Source organism: Trichechus manatus, unplaced genomic scaffold, assembly GCF_000243295.1.
Source record: "Trichechus manatus latirostris isolate Lorelei unplaced genomic scaffold, TriManLat1.0 scaffold00011, whole genome shotgun sequence".
Taxonomy (NCBI): domain Eukaryota; kingdom Metazoa; phylum Chordata; class Mammalia; order Sirenia; family Trichechidae; genus Trichechus; species Trichechus manatus.
The window spans coordinates 32,455,599-32,480,931 of NW_004443947.1; the positions used below are offsets into that span (position 1 = coordinate 32,455,599).

Here is a 25,333-nt window from a genome sequence, read left to right on the forward strand (position 1 = left end):
TACCTTGGTTAAATCGTGCACACTTCACACACATTGGTATTGACTTTCCCATCACCAAAAATAGCAAATGTCTACTGTCTAGAGAATGATTCCTCTTCCCTCCCACTCCCATCCCTGGTAACCACCAAAGAACATTGATTTTTGTCTTTTTATAAAAGTACTATCATATAGTATTTGTCCTTTTGTGCTTGACTTATTTCACTTGGCATAATGTACTCCAGATTCATCCACGTTATGTTTCACGGACTCATCATTGTTCTTTATACTTGCATTGTATACCACATTCTGTCTATCCATTCATCCACTGATGGGAACTTAGGTTATTTCCGCCTTTTTGCTATTGTGAATAATGCTGTAATAAACATAGGTGTGCATATGTCTATTCGTGACACTGTTATTAGATCTCTAGGGTATATACCTAGGGGTAGGATTGCTGGATCATAAAGTATTTCTATTTCTAGCTTTCTAAAGAAGTGCCATATCATTTTCAATAGTGGTGGTACCATTTTATAATCCCACCAGCAGTGGATAAGAGTTCCAATCTCCCCAACATCCTAGCCTGCATTTTTTGTTTTCTGTTTTTTTGATCGGTGACATTTTTGCAGGGGTGAGATAGTATCTCGTTGTAGTTTTGATTTGCAGAAACTTTTAAATTTTTATGTCAAATCTAAAAACCAAACTTATTGCCATTGAGTCAATTCTGACTCATAGTGACCCTAAAGGACAGAGTAGAACTGTCCCATAGGGTTTCCCAGGCTATAATCCTTATGCAAGCAGACTGCCAAATCTTTCTCCTGCAGAGCAGCTGATGGGTTTGAATCGCCAACCTTTAGGTTAGCAGCCAAGCACTTAACCACTGTACCAATCATTTATTGCCTCTGGATTTCTCATCCATGTTTTCTTTTAGTATTTGTATGATTTCTTGTTATATTTAGATCCCCCGTCCATTTGTTTATTCTTGCAAATGGTTTGAAATATGGAGCTAACGTCATCTTTTTCCGAAGAGCTTCCCAGTTGTCTCAGCATCATTTATTACAAAGTTCACTCTGCCCTATGATTTGTGATGCCATCCTTAACGTATACTAAATTTCCACATGTACTTGGGTCCATTTCTGAGCTTTAATAGGTTTTTATATCTGGTAAGGCTAGCCTCCCTTCAGAGTTTTTCCTTTTTCAATGTTTTCCTGGCTATTCTTGAATATCAGAATTTGTTAATGAACGGACAGGCCTGATTGCTCCTCTCAGGTGAGTTAGTGGTGGTTAAATTTGATGTCTAGAACATGATTGCAAAATAACAGGAAGTAACATCTGGGCCAAATCACTGAAACTGAGACTGAAGAAGAGATTGACATGCAGTGTTCAGTACTACTCCTTGGCCTTGCTCCTGGCTGTTAGATGGACATGACTTTGGGATTAGTGTCAAACACTGGTGGTTATATAAACAACAGGCACTCAGCATCTCACCTCCTCCAGGTGACCATGTCCTTCAGGGTGGCTTGGTTCCTCCCTGACACCAAGAGGTAAATCTACTGGTCTAACCAATAATCCTGGTGGCCTCACTTCCCCCACCAAGAGACTCGTTTAGTCACAGCCATGTGACACAATTCTGGCCAGTGAGACATGAAGGCAAATCCACTGGAGAGCTGCTAGGAGGAATTTCCTGGGTAGATTTGTCACCTACACCTGACACCTGGAACTGCAAAATAATGGGGCCACAGAGGAAACTGCCAACCCCCTAAGCATGGCAGAGAAATATATGTAAGGAACCTGGGACCTTAGGACATCACTGAGTCACCAATTAATCAAAAACAACTTGTTAGTTGAGATAATTGATGTCTGAATCACTTTTAGTTGAATTCTGTTACTTAAAGCTACAAAGATTCTAACTTCTGCAGATACCATCCCACTGCAGGAGTGAATATGTTTGTTTGGTAATAGATTGTATAAGACAAGGGCCTCTTTGGAATTATGTGTATGGGAAGTCTTTGAGTGCTCTTAGGTAAGAAAACAAGTGTACAAGCAATGTTGGAAAAAGTGCCTGCCCTTCCAAGAGTCACAAGAGATGAGAAGACCTGGAGCTCTTGACCCCGTGTCTACCATCTCATTCTAAGACAAAGCATGACATAATAAGATTAACTGAGCTAACCAGATTCCATTCAAAAATGTGAACTAGGAAATGACCTCAAGAATAAGGCTGAAAGATCCCACAGAGACAGGTAAGGTGGGAGATCATGATGTGAAGGGAAAGCAGAATCAGCAAACTGAGGAAGCTGGATGGTGACTGAGCAGGATGAAGCAGAGACAACAATCGCCTCAAATCCAACAGAAACAACCCACTACAAACAGTTGCTAAGATTTCCTGAGACATAAGTGAAATATACAACCAAGACAAAGGAGGATTTTGCAGCAAGTTAAAAAGTTTTATTTTCATTCTAGGCTTCAAATGAGCCCAGACCTGGGGCTGGTCTGTAGTTCAGAACATAGCTCAGAGTTGTCATGAGATGACGGACGAATGGACAAATCTCTCTTCACTGAATCCCTGCTCCACAAAGCAGCTGCTGGTGGGTTTGACTCTTCAGCTTCTGCTCCCTTCACTCTGACAAGGCTCCAAGGTTGGGGCAGGCAGCCTCGTGATCCCGCAGCTCACAGCTCTCAGAGAGGCTGCCTTAACTTCCCTAGCACTGGAAGAGTCTTCTCCTTGGGGCCAGACACTATGGGTTGGCCCTATGGAGGGAGAAATGGTACCAGACAGAGCTGTCCAAAGACTGAAAGGACAAGGCCTTCAAGCTGTTAGATCAGAGGTTACAAACTGCTATCCACGGGCCAGATTTCCCCACTCACAAATGTGTTTGACCCCATTGGCCCACAGTGTGTAGAAAAATAATTAGCTGCCAATATTTAAAAATTTCAAGATTTCACATAAAAGTCTGAGTTTTTGGCTTCTCTAGGGAAAAACATTGAGAATGTCTGGCTAAACTGGTCCTACATTCTCGTGTGGCACTAATTGGCTTATAGCTAAATAGCAGGTGCCCCTACCGAATGACCTGTCCTATCCAACTACTCCAGCCCTTACCATCCTTGATTATATCCCAACTCGAGATTGGGTGCTGGCTATCTGGCATCAACGCACGTGTCCTGTTGTTGCTCATACAGTTTAAGAAACACTTATTGTACCCATGTCTCTATCAAAACAGGAGACAAGAAGACACACATAGAAAGTGACATGTTTCTCATGGCCTTAGTCACTTGATTATGTCTCTTGCTTGGCCCTGAAGTCACCTGAGATTGCCAACTCTATCTTAAACATGTAGAGCATCCTTAAATACTTCCTCCAAGGGATCCCCCACTACACAGGCTCTGCCTCTCTGGGGTACCGCATGCCCAGTGTTAGCTGGGCAAACCTGGGAAAGGATACTGAATCATAGAAGCTAATCAAAGAACAGACTAAATCAACTGCTTCACTATAAGAGGGGGTTAGAGTAAAATGAAAAAATGTTAATACACTTGCTCTGCTTTCAAGCCAGTGACAAAAAAATTAAAAACGAATGAGAAAGTTATAAAGGTACTTGAAGAGATTGGGTCAACCTGAACTTGGGGTTCCATGGCATGTTCATTTGTATTCCTTGAGTATTTAGGAAATGAGCAAAGCTCTTAGGGAGAAGGCCACAGGGGTGGTGAGGAAAAGGAAATGGCCAGCCCAGCAGATGTCCTGTGCTGTCCAAAAGTGCCAAACTTCTCCTCTCTTCAACCAGGGCTGTTTGCCCCAGGGCTTCAAACCAGTTTGTTCCAGTTTTAACCGCTGCTGACAATTTGCTTTTCCACCCCAGATATACTGAATTAGAAGCTACAGTTTAACAAGATCCCCAGGTGATTCTTACGAATAATAAATTTTGAGACCCACTGCTCTACTAGTAGTTCTCAGAACTGGTCCCTAACGACAGCATTAGCATCACCTGGGAACTTGTTAGAAATGCAGATTCTCAGCAGGTGTTCGAACCAGAACAAATCGGTTCAAAGCCTTGGTTTGCCCCAGCCTACAGCATAGGTGGCAGGAAATGATTTTCTACAAGGGTGGTGGAATCAGTGCAGAAAAGGACTTAAAGGGGACAAAGTCAGAATCCAGCTTTGACAGATGCAAGACAGGAAAGAGACACCTTCTTCATGTCCCATTATTCAGCTGTGGCTGGTACCATGTTATTTGCCCTTGAGAGAGGCAGAGATCTTGACGCAGCCCAGACGCTTGTTTTTGTTGCTCAGGATGATCTTGCTGCGGTAGTTCCCGGTGCTGAGCCAGCCAGGCAGCTCCAGTTCAGGCAAGGTGAAATTAGACTTGGGCAGTGAGTAGGTGCCCTGCAGGAAAGCCAGTGGACCACCAGTCAGTGGGAGTCTATTGATGGGACCCTCTCCTGGAGCCATCTCTAGGATTACAGCCATGAACTGCTCTCCTAAGAGCCACACAAGATTAGAGATGGCCACAGCACTGCAGAGCATGGAATGTTACAGCTAAAGGACCCTGGAGATCACATCCGAGTTCAAGCCTCCCATTTCTTAGATGGATAAACTGAGGCCCAGAAAAGATAGGTGGTTCAGGATAGGTCATACCAACTTACACCACAGACATCCAGATCTGCAGGAGAAGAATGCCAGGGCCCTTCTCTCCAAACCCAATCTCTTTACTCCAGCCAGAGGGATAATGCCATCCCTCCCCAAGTACTTACTGTTTTGAAGGGACAGTGGCACGGAAGCCCATAAGTGTGCAGGGGTTCGGGACAGTTCTCTCCAGGGGGAATGAAACTGTCGAGCACATTACAGAAGTCTGCATAGGTACAGCTGCCAATCTGTTCCACACATGGGATCTTGACCCAGAAGCCTGCCACCTCCTTCTCCACAGTTAATTCCACCTAGTGAGGAAGAGTTTGAAAAAGGTTACAAGTGGGATTTCCAGGGACAAACATTCCAACTCCTCTGCTTCTTTAAAAGGTCACCTTTTTTTTTAATCACAGAATTTTTAACTGGATGGGACCTTAGGGATCATCTGATCCAGGAATGACAGTATCATGGCACATGCACCAATATTGTCATTTCCTGTGCCTGTGACAGACATTAATAATTGATTGTGATTTCCTTTCCCTCCTCACTGACTCACATACAGCCTTAGAACTCTTCAGGTATTCCTTACCCATTGATTGGAGCTAAAACTTGAGTTGAAACCCACTTGTCACCTAACTGCTAATTATGTCACAGTTTGTTGGACTTTCCTTGGGAGCCCAGTCTTGGCCTCATAACCCTCTTCTACCCAGGACTTCAGGCAGCGCCAACAAACTGACTGGAGTTGGTTATCAAAATGAAACCTATTTGCTATTCTTGGATCATATTTTCTCCAGATTGCCATAGAAGACAGAATCAAGAACAATAGGAATTTATAGGGAGATCACTTTGGGATTAGTATGAGAAAGATCTTAACAACAATCACAGCTACCTTACAGTAGAATGAACTACCCTAAGATGTAGTGGGCACACTGATCTCAGTTGGGGGAGCTGCAAAAGGACCCCTGTGTACAGATGGACGCAGGATGAGAATATCTATAACATGCTCACAACCCTAAGCTGTCATGATTCTGCTCCTGTTCTGGAGGTTGGCACTGACCCAGAAAAAGTGACCAAGGCTTCATTCAACATGGACAGATCTAGTTGTGGACAGTTCTAGTTGATTTGCACTCGACTGCTAACCTACAGGTTGGCAGTTCAAACCTGCAGAAGAAAAGGCCTGATGATCTGCTTCTGTTAAGATTCCAGCCCAGAAAACCCGATGGAGCAGTTCTACTCTGTAACACATGAGGTCGCCATGAGTTGGAACTGACTCGACAGTAACTAACAACAACAGAGCCATATAAGTGCTCCCTTAGGACCCCATTCATGTCCCCCCAGAGGTGTCACGGGAAAATTGTGAGGAAAGGTCAGCTGAGGAAGTTAGCTCTCTCTCAAGTGTTTGATTCCTGTGGATGTTACGGCAGGAAACCACATTTTGAGGATCCTTTTCAGCTCTAGAATTAGACCCTGCTGGGCTCTGGCTGGTTCCCCAGCTGTGGACTCAGTCTTCCAACTGCTCCAGATATTGGGATATTGGCCACTTTCCCAGGCCCAGAAAGAAGGCAGAAGTTGCACACCCTGTATCCTGAACGGACAAGTTAAAGCTGCTTCCCTCCCGGGCCTCATCCTGCTCATCCCACCCCTAGTCATGCAGAGTTCCCCTCCCAGCCCTTCCTCTCCCCTGCCATGTCTACTCTAGCCCTCTTCCAAGAAGAGCCAGAGGACCTGGATGGAATCCTAGTTCTGCCACTTTCTAGTATTGTGCCGTTGGGGAAGTTACTTAATGTCTTTCAGCCTCCATTCCCTCATCTCCAAAACTGGGATAATTTATAGTACCTACCTCTCTCACAAAGTCTTATGTATTGAGTGAGACAATGCTTGTAACACACTTAGCTCAGTGCCTGGAATCCTGAAAGTGCCTACTACCTGATTTCTATCCTACCTTCTCCCTTTGCCAATACCCTCTCCTTGTTTTGCTATTGTTGTTGGTTGCCATGGAGTCGACACTTGACTCATGACAACCCCGTGTACAATGGAATGAAACACTGCACAGTCCTGCACCATCCCCATGATTAGTTGCAGATTGGACTGTTGTGATCCATGGGGTTTTCACTGGCTGATTCCAGAAGTAGATGGCCAGGCCTTTCTTCCTAGTCCAGCTTAGTCCAGAAGCTCCACTGAAATCTGTTCAGCATCATAGCAACACACAAGCCTACAATGACAGACGGGTGGTGGTTGTGCAAGAGATGCATTGGCCGTGAATAGAATCCATGTCTCCCATGTGGAAGCTGAGAATTCTACCACTGAACCAGCCCGCTGAAAATGGTTATGAAGGCCATGCCCTGAACAAAAACACCCAGCTGAGGGCACCAGTGGGGGTGCAAATCCAGCCACGGCTCCTCCCACCAAGCTGGAGCCTGTGGGGCTGCATCCAGCAGAAGGAGCAGTGCCTTCCTCATCACCATCCTCCTCCTCCCCACACTAGCATGGCATATAAGGCACTCAGTGAAAGTGCACTGAACCTAAGTCAACTGCAGCCATGCCCACCATTTGGGGAATACAAATTATGGCCCATTGCCCACCCTACTCTCAATCTACTTGTTAATATGGCTCAGAAGAGCAAGCAAGGCTGGGCGACTTCCACAGCACTTCCATGGCAAGACCTAAGCTCTTCTGTGTCCCGGTCTTGGCTCTCAACAACTAGACAGATAATGGCACTGCTGTGCAACAGGGTGCCTGGTCAGGGCCAGGCCCTGGGTTCCAGCCAGAGGTCAGCACGCATCCCTCACAGGGCCTCTGCTTCTCCACAACTTTAAAACAAGGTATTTGGATCTCATGATCTTGAAAGACACCTACCAATTCCTATATCCTAACAATCAAAGTTTCTTGCAGGATGAAAAAAAAAAAAATGACTTCTCTTGGCCCCTCTTACAAGGTCTTAAGTATTGAGTGAGACAATGCATGTAAACATGTAGCAAAGTGCTCAGAATCCTGAAATTGTCTACTACTAATGACTCTAGAAGGCCCCTCACACCCACCCACTGCTGCTGGTTGATTCTGACTCTTAGCGACCCCATAGGGTTTCCAAGGCTGTAAATCTCTATGGAAGCAAACTTCTGCATCTTTCTCCCGTGGAGCCCTTGATGGTTTCAAACCACTGACCTTTCAGTTAGCAGTCGATTCCTTTAACCACTGTGCCACCAGGGCTCCTTAGAGGCTCCCTAGGTGGGACAAATTGTTTGTGCTTGTCTATGAACCTAAAGATCAGTGGTTCAAACCCACCCAGCAGCTTTGCAGAAGAAAGGCCTGACAATCTGCTTCTGTAAAGACTACAGCCAAGAAAACCCTATGGAAATCTGTAACTCTGTAACACATGGGGTCACCAGGAGTTGGAATCTATAGCAAAGGGTTTGGTTTTTGATGACTGAAGATAAAGACCAGCTGCCAGCAACCGACTTGAGGAGTGGCCATTTGATGATATGGAGGAGAGGCAGGTGTTACAGCTCGGTCACACAGCTCAGGCAGGGGCACTGCAGGGAGCTGGGGGCACACCATCAGGTCTGAAAGCTGTGTGTCTGAAAGCCTTAACTAAGCGTCTATGCCAAATTCAACAACAATTTACAATCCTGAGGATGGGAAAATCGGGGGCCCAGAGCTGGAAGCTGAGGGAGGGCTGGGCAAGCAGAGGTTATAAATTATGACAAATCCCTGCGGAGCAAACCAGAAGAGGCAAAATGAGCTCCTGGGCAGGCCCCAATCCTGCCCATGACTCATAGAACTGGGTTATTAACTTCTAAAAATTAAAGCTGTGGCTAAATCCATCCAGGCCCTAGGTGAGACTTTTGAGTAAAGGTATTTTTCACTTCAACTGAGTCAGAGGATGATTCCAGTTGGCTTTCTGGCTCTACTGCTGGCAGGTCATGCGTGCTGGGACCAGTCACACTCCTCTCTGGGACTCAGTATAACAAGGGGTTAAAGCCAGTGACCTCAAGAGGCCCTCGAGGCTCATATAGTGCCTGGATCTGAACCTGTTGGCTTCAAGTCGATTCCAACTCATAGCAACCCTATTGGACAGAATAGAACTGCCCCATAGGATTTCCAAGGAGCAGCTGATGAATTCAAACTGCTCATCTTTTGGTTAGCAGCCATAGCTCTTGACCACTGCACCACCAGGGGTCCTGGGTCTGGGCAGCTCCCATAAGGGGGTCTTAGCTGGGCAAGGAGAAAGTTCTGGAACTGAATATGCAGCACACCCCTCTAACACCTATCAACACCAGTAAAACTGGTTGCTGTGGAGTCAAATTCAACTCATGGCAACCCCATGCGCATCAGAGTAGCACTACACTCCATAGGGTTTTCAATGGCTATGACTTTTTTAAGAAGTAATCACCAGGCCTTTCTTCCTTGGCACCTTTGGGTGGATTCCAACCTCCAACCTTTTGGTTAGCGGCCAAGCAAGTTCATTGCACCACCCAGGGACTCCCCTGCAAACACACCAAGTACTAAATCTACCTCCCCACTGGAAAGGGCACAGGGTCAGGAATCACACCAGCTTTGCAAGTGCTAATGACGAGCTATATAAGCTATACACACAGGTTCTCTGAGCCTCAGTGTCCCTTATTTGTAAAATGAGGCAAATCATCCTTCCTCCCTTCCCAAGTGGTCAGAGAGGCTTTCATTTAATAGCTGATATGCACATACCCTGAAAAGATAAAGGAACTAAACCAAACAGATACAGAAGAGAAATGTGGGGGGAGAGGGAGGGACAGAGGGGATGAGGCCAACTTTTACAAATCACAAGTAAGGGTAAAGACAAAAGAGGCCCAAATTTGTAACAGGTAATAAAGTAATGGAAAAGGAGTTGCTGTTAGTTGCCCTCAGATCAGCTCTGACTCATGGCGACCTTGTGGAAAACGGAACAAAACATCACCCAGTGCTGCACCATCTTCAGGATAATAGGAATGTTTGCCTCCATTGTTGTGGCTATTGTGTCAATCCATCACACTGAGGGTTTCCCTCATCTTCGCTGACCCTCTACTTTACCAAACATGATCCCCTTTTCCAGTGATTGGTCTTTCCCAATGACATGCCCAAAGTAAGCGAGCCAAAGTCTCGCCAGCCTCACTTCTGAGGAGCATTCTGCCTGTATTTCTTCTAAGACTCTGTCAGTTTGTTGTACTGAGGTGGCTTTCATGTTGCTCTAATGCTGGAAGCTATTTCACATACCAGGAGGGTCACCCATGGTCGATAGATTTCAGCAGATTTTTCCAGACTAAGACAGACTAGGAAGAAAGGCCTGGCAATCTACTTCTAAAAACTAGTCAGTGAAAACCCTATGGATCACAACAGAAAAGGGGAGTAGATGGGAAGTTTCTTAATGGCCTGTGAAGAAGCCAGAAAAGCAGGCTGGGGGCAGAAGAGAGAGTTTGCCAGTTTTTCCCTTCCAAGTTAACTCCACAGCATCTGTGTTCTCAGAAACACCAGCGGCTTGCATGGCAATGGGCAAAGAACAAGCATGTAGCCTGCCCTACAGCTACACTCCAGATACAGCAGAGGAGCACATGATGGCATCTGTATGACCCCGGCAGATGTGTCCATACACAGGGAAAAATTCTGCTCACTCTGCCCAGATTTGAGGGGGCAGGGTTTGACCGCTATCACCGGAGGAACAGTTGAAGAAAACAGAATAACCTTACCTGGAGAAGACGTGGGAGGAGGTGTGGGGGAAGCATGACCTAAGAGCTGTTTACATGTATAGGATTTCCAGCTGGCCAAAGGGGCCACAGGAAAAGACTGATACCAATTGAAATATTTATAACAGCTAATACATACTAAGCACGTCCTGTGTGCCAAGTACTGTGCAAAGCACTTTCTATGCTATTAACTCACTTACTGCTCACAAGAAACCTATGAGGTAGGGGCTATGATTAGCCCAGGCCTAAGTGGTGCAAACAGTTAACATGCTGAGCTGCTAACCGAAAGGTTGGAGGTTCGAGTCCACCCAGAGGCACCTCAGAAGGAAGGCTTGGCAATCTACTTCCAAAAAATCAGCCACTGACAACCCTATGGAGCAGTTCTATTCTGACACGAATGAGATTGCCATGAGTCGTAATCAATTCAGTGGCAACCAGTTTAAGGGTGGTTACAGAGACATAGATTCCAAATCAAGAACCTTTTAAATAATCAAAACAAAACTGGTGCCAGAATAGATACAGAACAGGAATGAGATGAAGGGCATAAGAACACATATAAAGGTATAATTTCAAACTAGTGAGGAAAGGTGTGATGCTGCAATGAATCACTTTTATATGGCCTTTTCTACCATGGTCTTATAACTCCCACAAAACGGTTAGGTGGGATGAAGCAAATAAGGTGCTTGTGGCCCACCAAGGGGATTGAACAGTTTTGCTAATGCACATAGGGTGCATGGAACCCTTTAGGGGGTAGGACCATGCAAATAATGTACATGGAACCCTTGCAGGGGATTGGTCAGTTTTGCTGTCCTGCTAGGCTTAAAAGGACCAATCCCACAGAGGCTGGGGGGAAACCTCACTACCATTAAGAAGAACAGCCAGGAGTGGAATGAGTCTTTTGGACCCAGGGTTCCTGTGCTGAGAACCTCCTAGACCCAGGAGACAGACAGAGTTGTAACACTGGAGACAGCGAGAAGTGGCAGCAAACACAGCAGAGTCCAGTGGCATAAAAACAGCAGCAGCAGAACCAGGAGACTGGCTTGAGATGGCGCTGTGGGCTTCCCGGCCCATGGAGCAAAGCACTACAGTAGGCTTGTCAACCCATGGAGCAAGAGAGCTGAGTGCCTTCAAGTGGGAGGCTTGCCAGCAGAGTAGGGTACTTCTGGGTACTTATCAGCAGAAGTAAAGAGCTGTAACACTTGCCTGGCAGGGGCTAAGGCCAAGAGCGGGGGCCCAGGCTGAGAGCAGGGGCCTGGTGGCAGAGGCCTGCCTGTGGGCACGGCTGAGAAGAAGCTGTCTGATCAAAGAACTGTATACTGAGTTGTTCCTATTACTTCCAAGTTGATCCTGATCCCAAATTGTAACCTGTTACTTCCCTAATAAACCTCATTAATCATGAGTATGGTCTGTGATTTCTGTGTGGCCACTGAAACAAATTATCAAACCCAACAGAGAAGTAGAAAGTGCCGTGGGAGGCACGGCTTGTGTTAGAATTGATAAAAAGATTGGAGAGCAGAGGTATGTCTGACCTTCACCCCACAGACATCAGCTTTGGGCTTTGAGCCGATGCTGATCATGATTCTCCCCCCACCTTGTGAAGTTAGAGGACCTCTGATGCCACACAGTCACACAATTTTTACAGTTAGTGTCAGAAGTGGGATTCACTGCAATGGCTCCTGACTCATGGAAAGTATGGGATTTTGGAAGAGAAAGGATGAAAAGGTGTGGGAAGTGAAACTTTTGATTCCTGGATGGTTACTTTGGTTGTTGTCATCTGTAATGGCTAAAAGGAGAGTAAGAGATCTTATGCTGGAGCAGCAGATAGGGAAACAGAGGAGAGAAAAGCCACATCTGGAGTGGCTTGGGACCAAAGCCAGGCAGGTTAAGCAAGATGATTGACACAGGGTCAGGGTCTTCTGGTTCCACCCATCCAGAGTTCCAAAGCCATATGCATATGAATGGGAAGATGGTCATGGGGTGTAGAAGACATGAACCTCAATGTTAAAAAAGGTTATGTACTTTCCTGAATGTAATGTGGATGTTGAATGTTTCTCCTACCTAGTATTATAAAGCAGACCTAAATGTATGATGGAAATGAACACTGGGTACTACAGATCATAAAACAGAGAGCATGTAACTCCACCTTCACTCAATACTTGATTGAATATGCTAAAGGTGGAACTAAGATTTGCCCGAAAGAAACACAGGCTGTTCGTTTCAATGTAGAAGATCTATGTATAGAGTGTTAGGGTTAGGTCAAAAACCCAAGCCCCACCCAGAATCTTTGGAGTCAGGAAATTTCATTTGAAAGACACGTAGACCCACTCAGAACTGATGGTATAGCAGGAGATTTGCATTTGAAGGAAGGACCTACAGAGAAATAAAAAATGACCGTTTTGCTTTTCGAACTGCAAGCAAGTGGTTTGTCGATGGATGCATTGAGACAGGAAAAGCCTGTGCCCATCAGAAGAACCTCCTTCCAGAACTGGAGGTTAAAGGGAGCCAATGAGTAGACAGCCTGCTATGCTCATCTGAGGTGACCACTTGGGTCTGCTAGAGAAGTGGAAGTAGGGGACGCATAGCAATGAAGAGATGGGTTGAGTTTAGATGTGTTCCATTGGCACCCATTTCATCTAGCCATTGGGGCCAGGAATGAGAGAGAGAGAGAGAAGGGGCTGGCTGGTCTGAAGTGCAGGGAGGTATGTACACTCCTGAGCCTATGGCTGGTATCCACTGACCTAGCTTGGATGGCTAAGGATGAGCTGATCCCGACTGACTGGGGATGAAGATGAGCTGACCCCAACTGAATGGGGATGAGATGACCTGGTCCCCTGGGTAAAGGAGGAAGAGAGAGATGTTTGACACCATGAGCTGGTGTAGATTGCTGCAATTTGATGGCTTGCCCTGGACTGGACTTTGCTGATGAATGCTGACGCTCAGAGTTCTAAATGGAACAGAAGATTCTTCCAACCAAGCAGCATGCTTATCTCCTCAGAGTACTGGTTTGATAGGGACTGGCAATTTACACATTGGCTGTCTCAAACAGCAGGAGATAAAGGCATGAAGTGGCTGGCTTACACACTTTCATTAGTGTGTTCTCACACTCAACATGAGGAGGACAAGGGAGGATCCCCACTGAAAAGATTCCTTTTTTCTTGATGGCTCTGGGGAAGAGAGGGTGGGGTAAGATGCTGATCGGTTTATATGATTCAGTTGTGAATGTTGATTGTTATCAGGGTTAATTGTGATTGTAAAAACTAATTGTAGAAGTTGAAAACTATGAAAGAGTGAACTAAAGAAGAGGCACTGCTGGAATGGAGTACCGTGGCCAAACCTAAAGTCTCTTAAAGGTTTTGCTATGCTGATATCTAGTGAGGCTCAGAGCAAGAGAATAATATTCTCTCAGTTAAATTTTATCAGATGCCAGAAAGGGTGAAGCCGAGATGACTTTTGGAGAACCTAACCAGATCAGATGGACACCTGCAGCAGACCTGAGTGGCTGGTACCTGAGTGACCTTTTTGCCCTAACTGAAGGACTAATAGTGAATGACTGATTTGGACTGGTAAAATGACCAGGAAGGGGAAGTTATCCTCCAAGTATGAAAGAACCATGACTAGAAAAGCCAAGGGGTGGCCTGTGGTCCAATGAATCACTTTTATATGGTCTTTTCTAGCCGTAGTCTTGTAACTCCCACAAAACGATTGTGTGGTACTATGCGAGTAAGGTACTTGTTGCCCACCAAGGGGATTGGACAGTTTTTCTAATGCACATAAGGTGCATAGAACCCTTGCAGGGGTGGGACTGTATAAATAAGGTGCATGGAACCCTTGCAGGTGATTGGTCAGTTTTGCCATACTGTTAGGCTTAAAAGGACCAATCCCACAGAAGTTGGGAGCCAATTTGATTGAAGTACTGATACATGCTACAACATGGATGAACCTTGAAACATCATGCTGAATGAAATAATTCAGTCACAAAAAGAAAATAGTGTTTGGTTCCACTTATATGAAATGTCTAGAACAAACAAGTATATACAGATCTAAGTTTATAGTGGTTACCAGGGGTGTGGGTGGAAAGAACCGGTAAAAGGGAGATTCACTGCTTAGGGGGCACTGAGCTTCTGTTATATCTGATGGAAAATTTGGAAATGGATAATTGTGATGGCTGTATGACATGATAATCACAATTAATGTCACTGAATTATACATGTAAAGAATTTTGAAATGGCAAATGTTTTGTGACATATATACAAAAAAAAAAAGAAGAAGAAGAAGAACCAGGGGCGGAGTGCTCCTTTGGATCCAGGCTCCCTGCACTGAGAATCTCCTAGATCCAGGAGATAGAGTTGTAACACTGGAGAGAGCGAGAAGCAAGGGCAAGCACAGCAGAGAAACAGCAGCAGCAGAACCAGGAGACTGGTGTGAGATGGCGTGGTAGGCTTCCTAGCCCACATTGCGAGGCAGCCACAGTGGGCTTGCAACCCACGGAGCGAGAGAGCTGAGGGCGCCTTCAGGCAGGAGGCTCGCTGGCCAACTGGGGTGCCTCCAAACACTTACTGACAGAACTAAACAGCTGTAACCCTTGCCCAAGCAGGGGGCTGAGGACAAGAGCAGGGGCCCAGGTCAAGAGGGAGCGCTCAGGCCAAGAATGAGGGCCCCGGTGGCTGAGGCCTGCCTGCGAACATGAAGAAGCTGTCTGAAAGAAGAACTGTAACCTGAGTTGTTCCTGTTACTTTCAAGCTGATCTCAAGCTCAAATCATAACCTATTACTTCCCTAATAAACCCCATTAATCCTGAGTATGGTCTGTGAGTTTCGTGTGTCCACTGCAACAAATTATCAAACCCAACAGAGAAGTAGACAGTGCTGTGAGAGGGACAGCTGGTTTCAGAATTGGTAAAAGGTTGGAGAGTGGAGGTATGTCTGACCTTCCCCCACTAGGAATCAGCCTTGGGTTTTGGGCCGACGCCGATCATGATTCTCCTCCCGCCTTGTGAAGTTAGAGGACCTCTGATGCCACACCATTTTTACAAAAGGAATGGTCAATAAACGGTGCCGCCATGGATACATAAAAAGCCTTTATGGTTTTAGAGTCTATCTAGATTATCAGAAAAGTGTACAAAGATGTCTTATAAGAATAATTTCTGCATAGGTGTTTGAAATAGCAAAAAAAAAAGAAAAAAATCTGGAAACAAACTAACCAGGAGACTGGTTATATAAAGCATGACAAATCCACAACACAATATTTGCTGCCTTTAAAAACAATTAGGTAGATCTGGCGGTGCAATGGTTAAGTGCTCGGCTGCTAACCAAAAGGTCAGTGGTTAGAACCCACCAGTCACTCCACAAGAGAAAAGGCCTGGCAATCTGCTCCGGTAAAGATTACAACCTAGGAAACCCTATGGGGCAGTTCTACTCTGTCCTGTAAGGTTGCTGTGAGTTGGAATCAACTCAACAGCACACAATAACGATACCAAATGTCATGGAAAGAGTATGAAAAATATAGTATGATGCCAAAAAAAAAAAAGCAAGTTTAATAGCACATGTCATATAATCCCATTAGTATAAATGCACATATGTTTACATATGCATAAAAAACTGCCAGACTATGCAAACAGCTAACAATGACTATCTCCTGAGGAGTCGGAATACAGAACATTTACAATGAGTACTGCTTATTTTCATATATATCCATTAAAGTTAAATGTGTGTTTATATGTGATTGTATGAGGGAAGTTCCAAAGGATATACAGCAAAACCCGCGAAAGCCAGAAGCTGTGAAAGGCGGAAACCTGTCAGAGCAGGAAAACTCCAAACTAAAACGTGTAGGATTTTTCATAGAGAGCAACAGAAAAGTGGTAGACTGCACCCTGTTAAAAGCAGAAAACTTGCAAGACCCAGAAAAACAAGGCAGTCAGGTCGAGTTCTGGCTTTCACTGTACTACAAAATGTTAAAAGTGTTTACTCCTTATAACCAGGTAATGAGATTTCAAGTGATTTAATTTTTCTTCTTTTTGATCACTTGCATTTCCTAAAGTGACTATATAGTACTTGCTAATCAATATGTCCGTTTTATAATTAACAACTAAACAACCAAATTGCCCAACCAGAGCTGTCCAACAACGGTGAGCACTGTGCCATCACAACATGCCAGGTGTGATGTCTCGGTCACTCATGTCCTCGTCAGGGAATTGTTGGGGCTGACATCAGAGATTCCTTTCAACCCCATGACCCTGAGATTCTATGAACCTGAGTAAGAGTCTATGAATCTATGCACCCTTTGCTGCTGTGGGATTCCAGGATTCCAAAATTCTTCAAAGTTCCCGGAGTCTACTCCTGTCAGCGCTTCCGACAGCTTGCCCATGGCACCTTCCCTCCAGCACCTTCCCCCATCCCCACCCACCCCAGGCTCACCTTCTGAGGAGACTCAAGAGGGACGCTGGTCTTGATCTCGACACTGACAGTCACATCTCCAGGAATAGCAATGGGGTCGGGTTCCAGTGTCAGGCTTTTGATCACGGCAGGATCCTTCCCCTTGTCACAGTTATCCCAGGAAAAGCTACCCTGCTGAGATGGCCAAAGACAATCAGGCAGCAAGGAAAGAAGAAAAGAGAAAAGTTGACAAAAGTAACGCTTACAGGTCAGAAGAATCAACAGAACTGGCTACTGGGGGTATGACCTTAGGAAAGGTACCTCCCCTCTCTGGGCCTCAGTTTCCACATCTGTAAACCCAGGATAACATTTCTGCTACCCATTTTATAGGCAGGACAAAAGTAAAAGACTCAAAAGACATACTCACCCAAAGCAAGCTGTAAACTACAAAGCACCATATGACAAGACTTTGAGTCGAACAAAAGAGGAGACTAACCTCATCCGCCTTTGGTTCCTTTTCTGATCTCCTACCTCACTGTCTCCTGTTCCTCTCCAACCTGCTGATCTTGGGCTCCCATTGGAAAGCAAGTTCCTGGAGGATTTAGCTCTGTAGCCCATGCCCAGAATCCTGTTCACATCATACTCTATGCCCAATCCAGGGCCAGGAACAGTGGGAAACGAAAACACGGTGGGAAACAGAACTGCACCCAAAACCCCACCCTCAAGGGCATGCAATTAACCCTGGGAGGGAATAGGACACTCATGAAAAAATGCCCAGTGGGGCATGTGAGAAACAATTCTCAGTGAATGAACTTCCCCACTCCTGGGCTTTCCCAATCCCAGGCCACTGCTCATGCTGTGCTCGTGCCTAAATCACCCTCCCTTCCTCTGCTGAGCCACTTCTCCCGATCTTCCACATCCTCTAGGAGATCTGCTGATTCCACCATAGTCTTGTCCAAATACATATGACCACCCACTTCCCACTTCCATGGGCCCCTGTCTGCCTGTCTCATGACCGAAATTTCCCACGGCGTGCAGACTCTGCCCCCACACCCACGCCTTTCCAAGCGCCCTGAAGGCAGCCTACACTCCGCACTCCCACCATGCATACCCCGTCTTAGAAAGAAAGTCTGCCAGTCCCTGACCCCCATTTCAACACACCAACTGGCTGATTAGAACACCTAACCCAAGCTATACAAAGATCCCTCTGTCCCTGGTTTTGGAACTGAGACAGAGACTGAGTCACCTGGAGGATGTTGGGCTTCGCGCTATCATTGGGTCATAAGCTTTGGGGTGGGGCTGGAGCACTTGGACCTGTGAGCAAGCTGAGGTTGGGTACGGGATAGAACCAAGGGCTCAGCTGATCTATGGCAGGTGGAATAGATGGAGTCATGTGGTAAATCAAGGCTTCAGTCAAATAGACCTGGGTTGAAGTCATAGCTCAGCCACATTTACCATGTGGCTCTATAGGCAAATCAAGCCCGTTAGAATCTCAATTTTGACATCTTTGACATGGAGGCATTTATGAGATATAAAAGGGATTAAACAAGCAAGTGAGAGAAAAAGAGAAGTGGAGAAAGACATGCCGCAGCACAGGAAGATCATCCGGAGCAGAAGCTAAAAGAGACAAGGACCTTCCTCCAGAGCCAACAGATAACGAAACCCTTCCCCTAGAGCTGGTACTCTGAATTCAGACTTCTAGCCTCCTAAACTGTGAGAAAATAAATTTATGTTTATTAAAGCCACTAATTTGTGGTATTCCTGTTACAGCAGCACTAGATAACTAAGACACTCACTAAGTGATCAAAACCAAAAAACAAACCGGATGCCATCGAGTCAATTCCAACTCATAGCATCGGACATTTCAGGGACTTTCCAGCCTATCCTTCCTGCCATTAGTTCTATGAGATTCCTTGTGTACCTACAGTAAACTTCCCCTTTACTTGAGCTTCTCGGAATGGGTTTCTGTTCTTTGGAATGGCACGTGCTGTGACTAAGAAAGGCAGGGGCAGGGTCTGATTCATCCCTGCATTCCCCACAGCCCCTTACTCAGGGTAGGTGCTAATGAATGTTTTATTCAACAGTCATCCCACAAATATTTATGAAGCAACGATTACAGGCTCTGGGCTAAGCACTGTGTCAATAGCGATAAACAATTAAGATATGGTTCCTGCCCTCCCTAATGGAGCTTACAGTCTAATGTAAAAAAATATTACCCATGATGACTTGTGAGTGCTATTAAGGAAATGAACAGAAAGTGATGTTGAGAGTAACAAAGGGTGGTGAGGGATTGATATGTAAGCTGGACTCCCGCAGATGAGGAACCAACCATGTGAGGCACAGGGAGAAAGAATGGGCAAAGGCCTTGAGGTAGCTAGGAAAGAGCTTAGCTGCTCCGGGTACTTACAAGAAAGCCAGTGGGCTAGATGTAGTGAATGAGGGATAATGAGGTTGAGGGGTGGGCAGGGTCATTTATGACCTCAGAGGTCATAGTCCAGAGACTGGGTTTACTGTATGTGCCCTGGAACTCCATGGAAGGAGAGTGCCCTGCTCTGATGTATGGTTGAGAACAGATTGGAGAGGGACAAGATTAGAAGGGGAAACCAGTTAGGAGGCCACTGTCAAATGAAAGAATGCCTGGAATTAAGCGTTGGACTGGAGAGTAGGAGGACTAACCATTTTCTGGGGCTGTTCACACAGATTTTAAGCAGCCTAGTTCACATTTAGCATTGGATCTAGGCTGGAGAAGCGTCCAGAGAACCCTGTTGAGGCTGAAGAATCCTCTCCTCTCTCCTAAGCACGCCTCCCCCTCCAACACACACACACGCACACGCACACACACACGCACACATACACCACACATTCCAGGCCCTAAGCCGGGCATAACAAAATGGTTCTCGACAGGAGTGCCTGGCCAGAGGCCTCTGTGGCAATGAATTCTGTGACCAAGGCCTGGTTTATTGGGAGAGAAGGTGTGATGGATTAGCATCACAACGGTCCAATCTGTAACCATCATGGGGATGGCACAGGACTGGGCAGTGTTTTGATCCACTATGCATGGGGTCACCATGAGTCAGGGGCCAACTCAACAGCAGCTAATAACAAGATGTCCAGCAGGGGCTAGACAGTCTCCCCTGTTATCTAACGCTCACCACAGCCTAGAGTCACAAGGCTGGTTAATGCCAGAAGAGGAACTGGAACTCAGGCTTCTCGAAACTCAAACTTAGATAGTGAGTACTATTTCCCCATAGCTCTCAACCGGCCTGTGGTCTCAGGTTCAGGGCTCTAACCACATGAGCCCAGAGAAGTCCTGGATGATAGCAGATAAGGATTGAAAGTGCCACTTGCTGTGTGATCTTGGGTGAGTCCCTATCCTCTCTGGGCCTCTGAGGTGGTGACTGGATGTCTCAGGGCCTCTCCAGAACTGCTGATCTAAGATCCTCTGGGACAGCATCCTAGCTAAGACATGTAGGAAGACAGGGATGTAGGACAAGCTCAGAACCTCTAACTTGACTCCACCTCATAGTGGCCATCCCTGGAGCCATGAGAAGCATTCTCAACCTACACTCAGGAACAAGGTGCAAATCCTCAGGGCAAATGAGGCCAAGAGGGCCTTGCTCCTTCAACAGGCAATAGTGGGGCAGAGTTGGGCCAAGCCAACTGATTAATAACACTTCATTTGTTTACTATTTTAGAGCTTTTCCAGCCATGAAAGCATTTTCATTCACCCATCATCATACCCACTGTACAGATGAGGAGATCAAGGCCCAGGGAGCCCAAATGCCATGACCATGGATTAGAAACTGAGGAGGGATCAGAACCTAGGCCTCTGGCTCTCAGTCCTGTCCACTCTCCACTACTCCACACTGTTCCTCGATCCCAGACCAACACTTCCAAGGTGGTAGGAGGGAGGGGATATGAGGTGGACCTGCCTCTGACTGCAGCCAGAGATGCATCTTGCCCTAGAGTCATGTAGCAAAGAGGAATGGAACTGGGCTTCTCTAGGTCTCGTAATGACAGGACTTCTCTTCCCGAGGTGTCTGCAGCCTTGTGTGAATGAGAAGTTAAGGGGGCAGCTTGGAGGGTGGGGGCCTGCCCTCTCAGGAGCTCACAAGCCAAGGGCTCACAGAGCTGGATCTTTATCACCAGCTGGGCAGGTCTGGACCTGCTGGCCTGGAGGGCCTCTCAAACCCACCCACCCCTCAGGGCCAGCCTGAGAGCAGTGCCACAGGGAAGGGGATAGGCGGCAGGCCTTATCAGGGAGGTGCGGGGGAAGCTGGACTGCATCTCTGGGCCTGGGGACAGGCCATAGCTTTTCAGTGTCTTAGAGCCCTGGTGGCTAGTGGTTAGAGCTAAGCTGCTAACCAAAAGTTTGAATCCACCAGCCGCTCCTTGGAAACCCTATGGGGCAGTTGTATTCTGTCCTGTACAGTCACTATGAGTTGGAATTGACTGGACAGCAATGGGTTTTTGGTTTTTTGGTGCGATTTCACTTAGGCGCTTGGGAAGATAGGACAGAAGGTACTGATTTGAATTAGATGGACCCCCTCCAAAAAGCCTGGAGAACAAGACCTTAGCGCACACCCTCATCGTACAGATAGGAAAACTGAAATCCGCAGAAAGGGACCCACTCAGTCCCATAGCTCGTGACGACTTCTAGAGACTGGAGTGCCCACCCCCACAACCCACCCCGCCCCACACACCCACAGCTGGACTAGAATACTGAAGCGGTGTCTTAAAGGGCGCTCACCTGGATCAGGAGAACGCGTGCAGGGGCCGCGGGGCCAACGAGAAGCAAGCCCAGGGCTATCAGGAGTGGAGCCTGCATCAGAAGAGTCATAGTGAAGGGTGAGTCCACGCAGGGTTACTAGAAGGTCTGTGGCTGTGGCGGCGGTGGCGCCTTTAAATGCCTTCCTGCGTTGGTTATGCAAAGCTGCGCATTGCTATGCAAAGCCGAGCCCAGCCACTTAAAGGTTCGCCCCTCCCGGGCCAAGATTTCCAAGCCGGAGTAGGACGGATCTCCTCTGGCTCCTCCCCTCAACACTTCCTGCTGGGGGCGGGGCCGGAGCCGGGCGGCCGGGTAGGGGGGTGAGAGGAGGAGAAAAGGGGCGGGAATGAGCGCCAGGGGCGGGACAGAGCTGAGTGGGAGGGAGGGGCGGAGCTGTTGTTTCCGGCTTCTCGCTGTGACTGTCACCGCAGGAAGCACTTTTAGGAACTCAAAGATCCAGTGTTTTCACCCATCTCCTTCTTAACAAAAATGTCACGTTCCCTGCCGGTAGTACCCTTCCCCATATCTGTGTTGCGAATCACTGTGTTTTACCAACTATGGTAGTAATGATAATAACAATTAACATTTAGTAAGTGCTGTAAGGCATCGTGAGAACTTTTGTTGGGAGCCCTGATGGCACAGTGGCTAAGCGCTTGGCTGCTAACAGAAAGGTTGGCAGTTCAAATCCACCAGCTTCCCCTTGGGAACCGTATCAAGGCAGTTCTACTCTGTCGTATAGGATCGCTATGAGGCAATGGGTTTTCTGGTTGTGTTTTTTTTTTTTTTTTTTGGAAGCACTCTTAAGCACTTTGTATGCATTAGATCATTTAATTTAACAAATCTATGCGGAATGCACCACCAGTTTGTCATGCTGTGGTGGCTTGCACATTGCGGTGTTGCTGGAAGCTGTGACACCGGCATTTCACATATCAGCAAGGTCACTCATGAGGGATAAGTTTCAGCAGAGCTTCCAGACTAGGAAGAAAGGTCTGGCAATCTGCGTCCAAAAATAAGCCAATGAAAACCTTATGGATCACAACAGAACGCTGTTCAACTCAATTGCTATGAACACATGATCAGGAAGAATCGATCTCTGGACAAGGACACTGTGTTTGGTGAAGTACAAGGCCAGCAAGGGCAAGGGAGACCCTTGGTGAGATGGATTAGCACAACAGACGTGACAGTGGACTTGAACATGTGGGCAATTGTGATGATGACACAGGACTGGGCAACATTTCATTCTGTTGTACATAAGGTCACCATGAGTTGGAGTTCACACGTCGGCAGCTGACAACAACATGAAGAAATCAATTTTTTTTTTTTTTTTTTTTTTGCCCCATCTTACCGCTGAGAATAACAACACACAGTTGGTTTTGCCAGAGTCACACAGCTACTAAGTGATAGAGCAAGGAGGATTCTGCTTAGACATCCCACCAGTAAAGGCTTTGTCAAGCTGCTACATTTTGTGTTTTCAATTTACTTAAAAAGCAAAAACCAGGCTAAACCCATTGCCGCTGAGTTGCTTCCAACTCATGGCACCCACATGTGTTACAGAGTAGAACCACTCCATAGGGTTTTCTTGGCTGTAGAACAAAAAATCAAATTCACAGAAAAGGCCAGACTTACAGGTCTGACAGAGACTGGAGGAATCCCTGAGACTAGGGCCCTGAAACACCCTTCTGAACAGGAACTGAAGCCATTCCTGGAGACCACCTTTTAGCCAAACCATCAACAGCCCATAAAATAAACAATAACACCTGAGAGGAACGTGGTCCTTAGAGCAATGAATTATACGAGATCAAAAGAGCAACATATGCCCAAAAGCAAAGATGAGAAGGCAGGAAGGGGTAGAAAACCAGGAAAAAAGGAAACAGGAACCTAGGACGGAAATGGGGAAAGTACTGACAACAAAACGAACGAATGTCGTGGAATACTTTATGTGCGAACTATCCAATGGGAAACTAATTTGCTTTGTAAACGTTCACTTAAACCAAACCAGAAACCAAACCCATTGCCGTCGAATCAATTCTGTCTCATGGCGACCCTACAGGAGAGAGTAGAACTGCCCCATGGGGTTTCAGGAGAGGCTGGTGGATTCGAACTGCCAACCTTTTGGTTAGCAGCCATAGTTCTTTACCACTGTGCCACCAGGCCTCCAAGTGTTCACTTAATGCACAATAAAAAATTTTTAAAAAAATGTAATAGGGGTATTATTCCCACCAAATTATCACTAGATCGTAAACTCCACAAGGGCTGGGACCATGATTCTTAGTAATGTACATCTAGCGCCCAACATGTATTAGACACTTGATAAATCTTTGTTGAATAAATGGATGTATAAGTAGAATTTAAAACTTACCTAATGATTTTTTTAGGTAAACTTTCTATTTTGGAATAATTTTAGATTTACAGAAAAGTTGCAGAAACACTGCAGACAGAACTCCCTGTATAGTCCTATGCAGCCCTCACTCAGTTTCCCCCATTGTTAACAGAAAAACATCACTGTACTTTTTCTTTAAAACTGTACTTTAGATGAAGGTTTACAGAGCAAACAAGTTTCTCATTAAACAATTAATACACATGTTGTTTTGTGACATTTGTTGTCAACCCCATGACTTGTCAACATTCTCCCTTTCTAGACCTAGGGTTCCCTGTTACCAGCTTTCCTGTCCCCTCCTGCCTTCTCGTCCTTGCCTCTGTGCTGGTGTGCCCATTTAGTCTCGTTTTGTTTTATGGGCCTGTCTAATCTTTGGCTGAAGGGTGAACCTCAGGAATTACTCCATTACTGAGTTATAAGGGTGTCTGGGGGCCATAGACTCGGGTTTTCTCCAGTCTCTGGCAGACCAGTAAGTCTGGTCTTTTTTTGTGAGTTGGAATTCTTTTCTACATTCTTCTCCAGCTCTGTCTGGGACCCTCTATTGTGATCCCTGTCAGAGCAGTCGGTCGTTGTAGCCGGGCACCATCTAGTTGTGCTGGGATGTCACAGTATTTTTATCAAAACTGAGAAACTGATATTGGACATTACTTTACCTCATGATCTTTCAATATGCTTTTTCAAATTGCACACCTTCCTCCCATTCTGATGAACTCTCACCTCTCCTAGCCCAATCTATTCATTTTACATATGGGTAAGTTGAGGCCCCGAGAGGAAGAGGACTTGCTCAATGTCATACAGCAGAGATGAGACTAGAACTCACTTTTCCTGAGACTCATCATCATTGCTGGTTGTATGAGAGATGGCCACGTAGCTCCTGATGGATGTGTAGGTGGTGGGTGGCAAACTGGATGCCAACACCCTAATGTCCTGAAGCCTCATTGAGAAATAGGAAGGGAACCCACGAAGCCTCCCTTCCAACATCATTACTAATCCATCCTTGCAGCTGCCATGTTCCCTTAAGCTCTAGTACCCTCTTCCACCCAAAAAACCCAAACCCACTGCTGTCGAGTCTATTCTGACTCATAGCAACCCTACAAGACAGAGAACTACCCCAAAGAGTTTCCAAAGCTGTAAATCTTTTTTTTTTAATGATTTTTTTATTGTACTTTAGATGAAGATTTACAGAACAAACTAGTTTCTCATTAAAAAATTAGTACACATATGGTTTTGTGACATTGGTTGCCAACTCCACGACATGTCAAGCCCCTCGTCTTCCCCAGCTTGGGATCCCTATTACCAGATTTCCTGTCCCCTCCTGCCTATTGGTCCTTGCCCCTGGGCTGGTATGCCCATTTAGACTCGTTTTGTTTTATGGGCCTGTCTAATCTTTGGCTGAAGGGTGAACCTCAGGAGTGGCTTCATTACTGAACCATAAGGATGTCCGAGGGCCATACTCTCAGGGTTTCTCCAGTTTCTGTCAGACCAGTAAATCTGGTCTTTCTGGGGGGGTTTTTTTGTTTGTTTTGTTTTGTTT

General features: G+C 46.1%; 1 protein-coding gene across 2 annotated transcripts; it reads right to left on the bottom strand.

Annotated features, from left to right (window-relative positions):
* Positions 1-2,406: 2,406 nt before the first annotated feature.
* Positions 2,407-21,559, bottom strand: GM2A (ganglioside GM2 activator). Of its 2 annotated transcripts, none has more exons than XM_004371295.2 (4): positions 21,405-21,559; positions 16,697-16,849; positions 4,719-4,901; positions 2,407-4,350 (listed from the first exon to the last, which is right to left on the bottom strand). In XM_004371295.2, exons 1-4 carry the CDS (start codon positions 21,492-21,494, stop codon positions 4,195-4,197), a joined length of 582 nt encoding a protein of 193 aa, XP_004371352.1. In that variant the 5' UTR covers positions 21,495-21,559; the 3' UTR covers positions 2,407-4,194. The 2 variants fall into 2 exon arrangements, with proteins under 2 accessions (XP_004371352.1, XP_023582369.1); XM_023726601.1 differs by having other exon boundaries at positions 16,697-16,846; positions 21,405-21,553.
* Between the last annotated feature and the right edge of the window lie 3,774 nt (positions 21,560-25,333).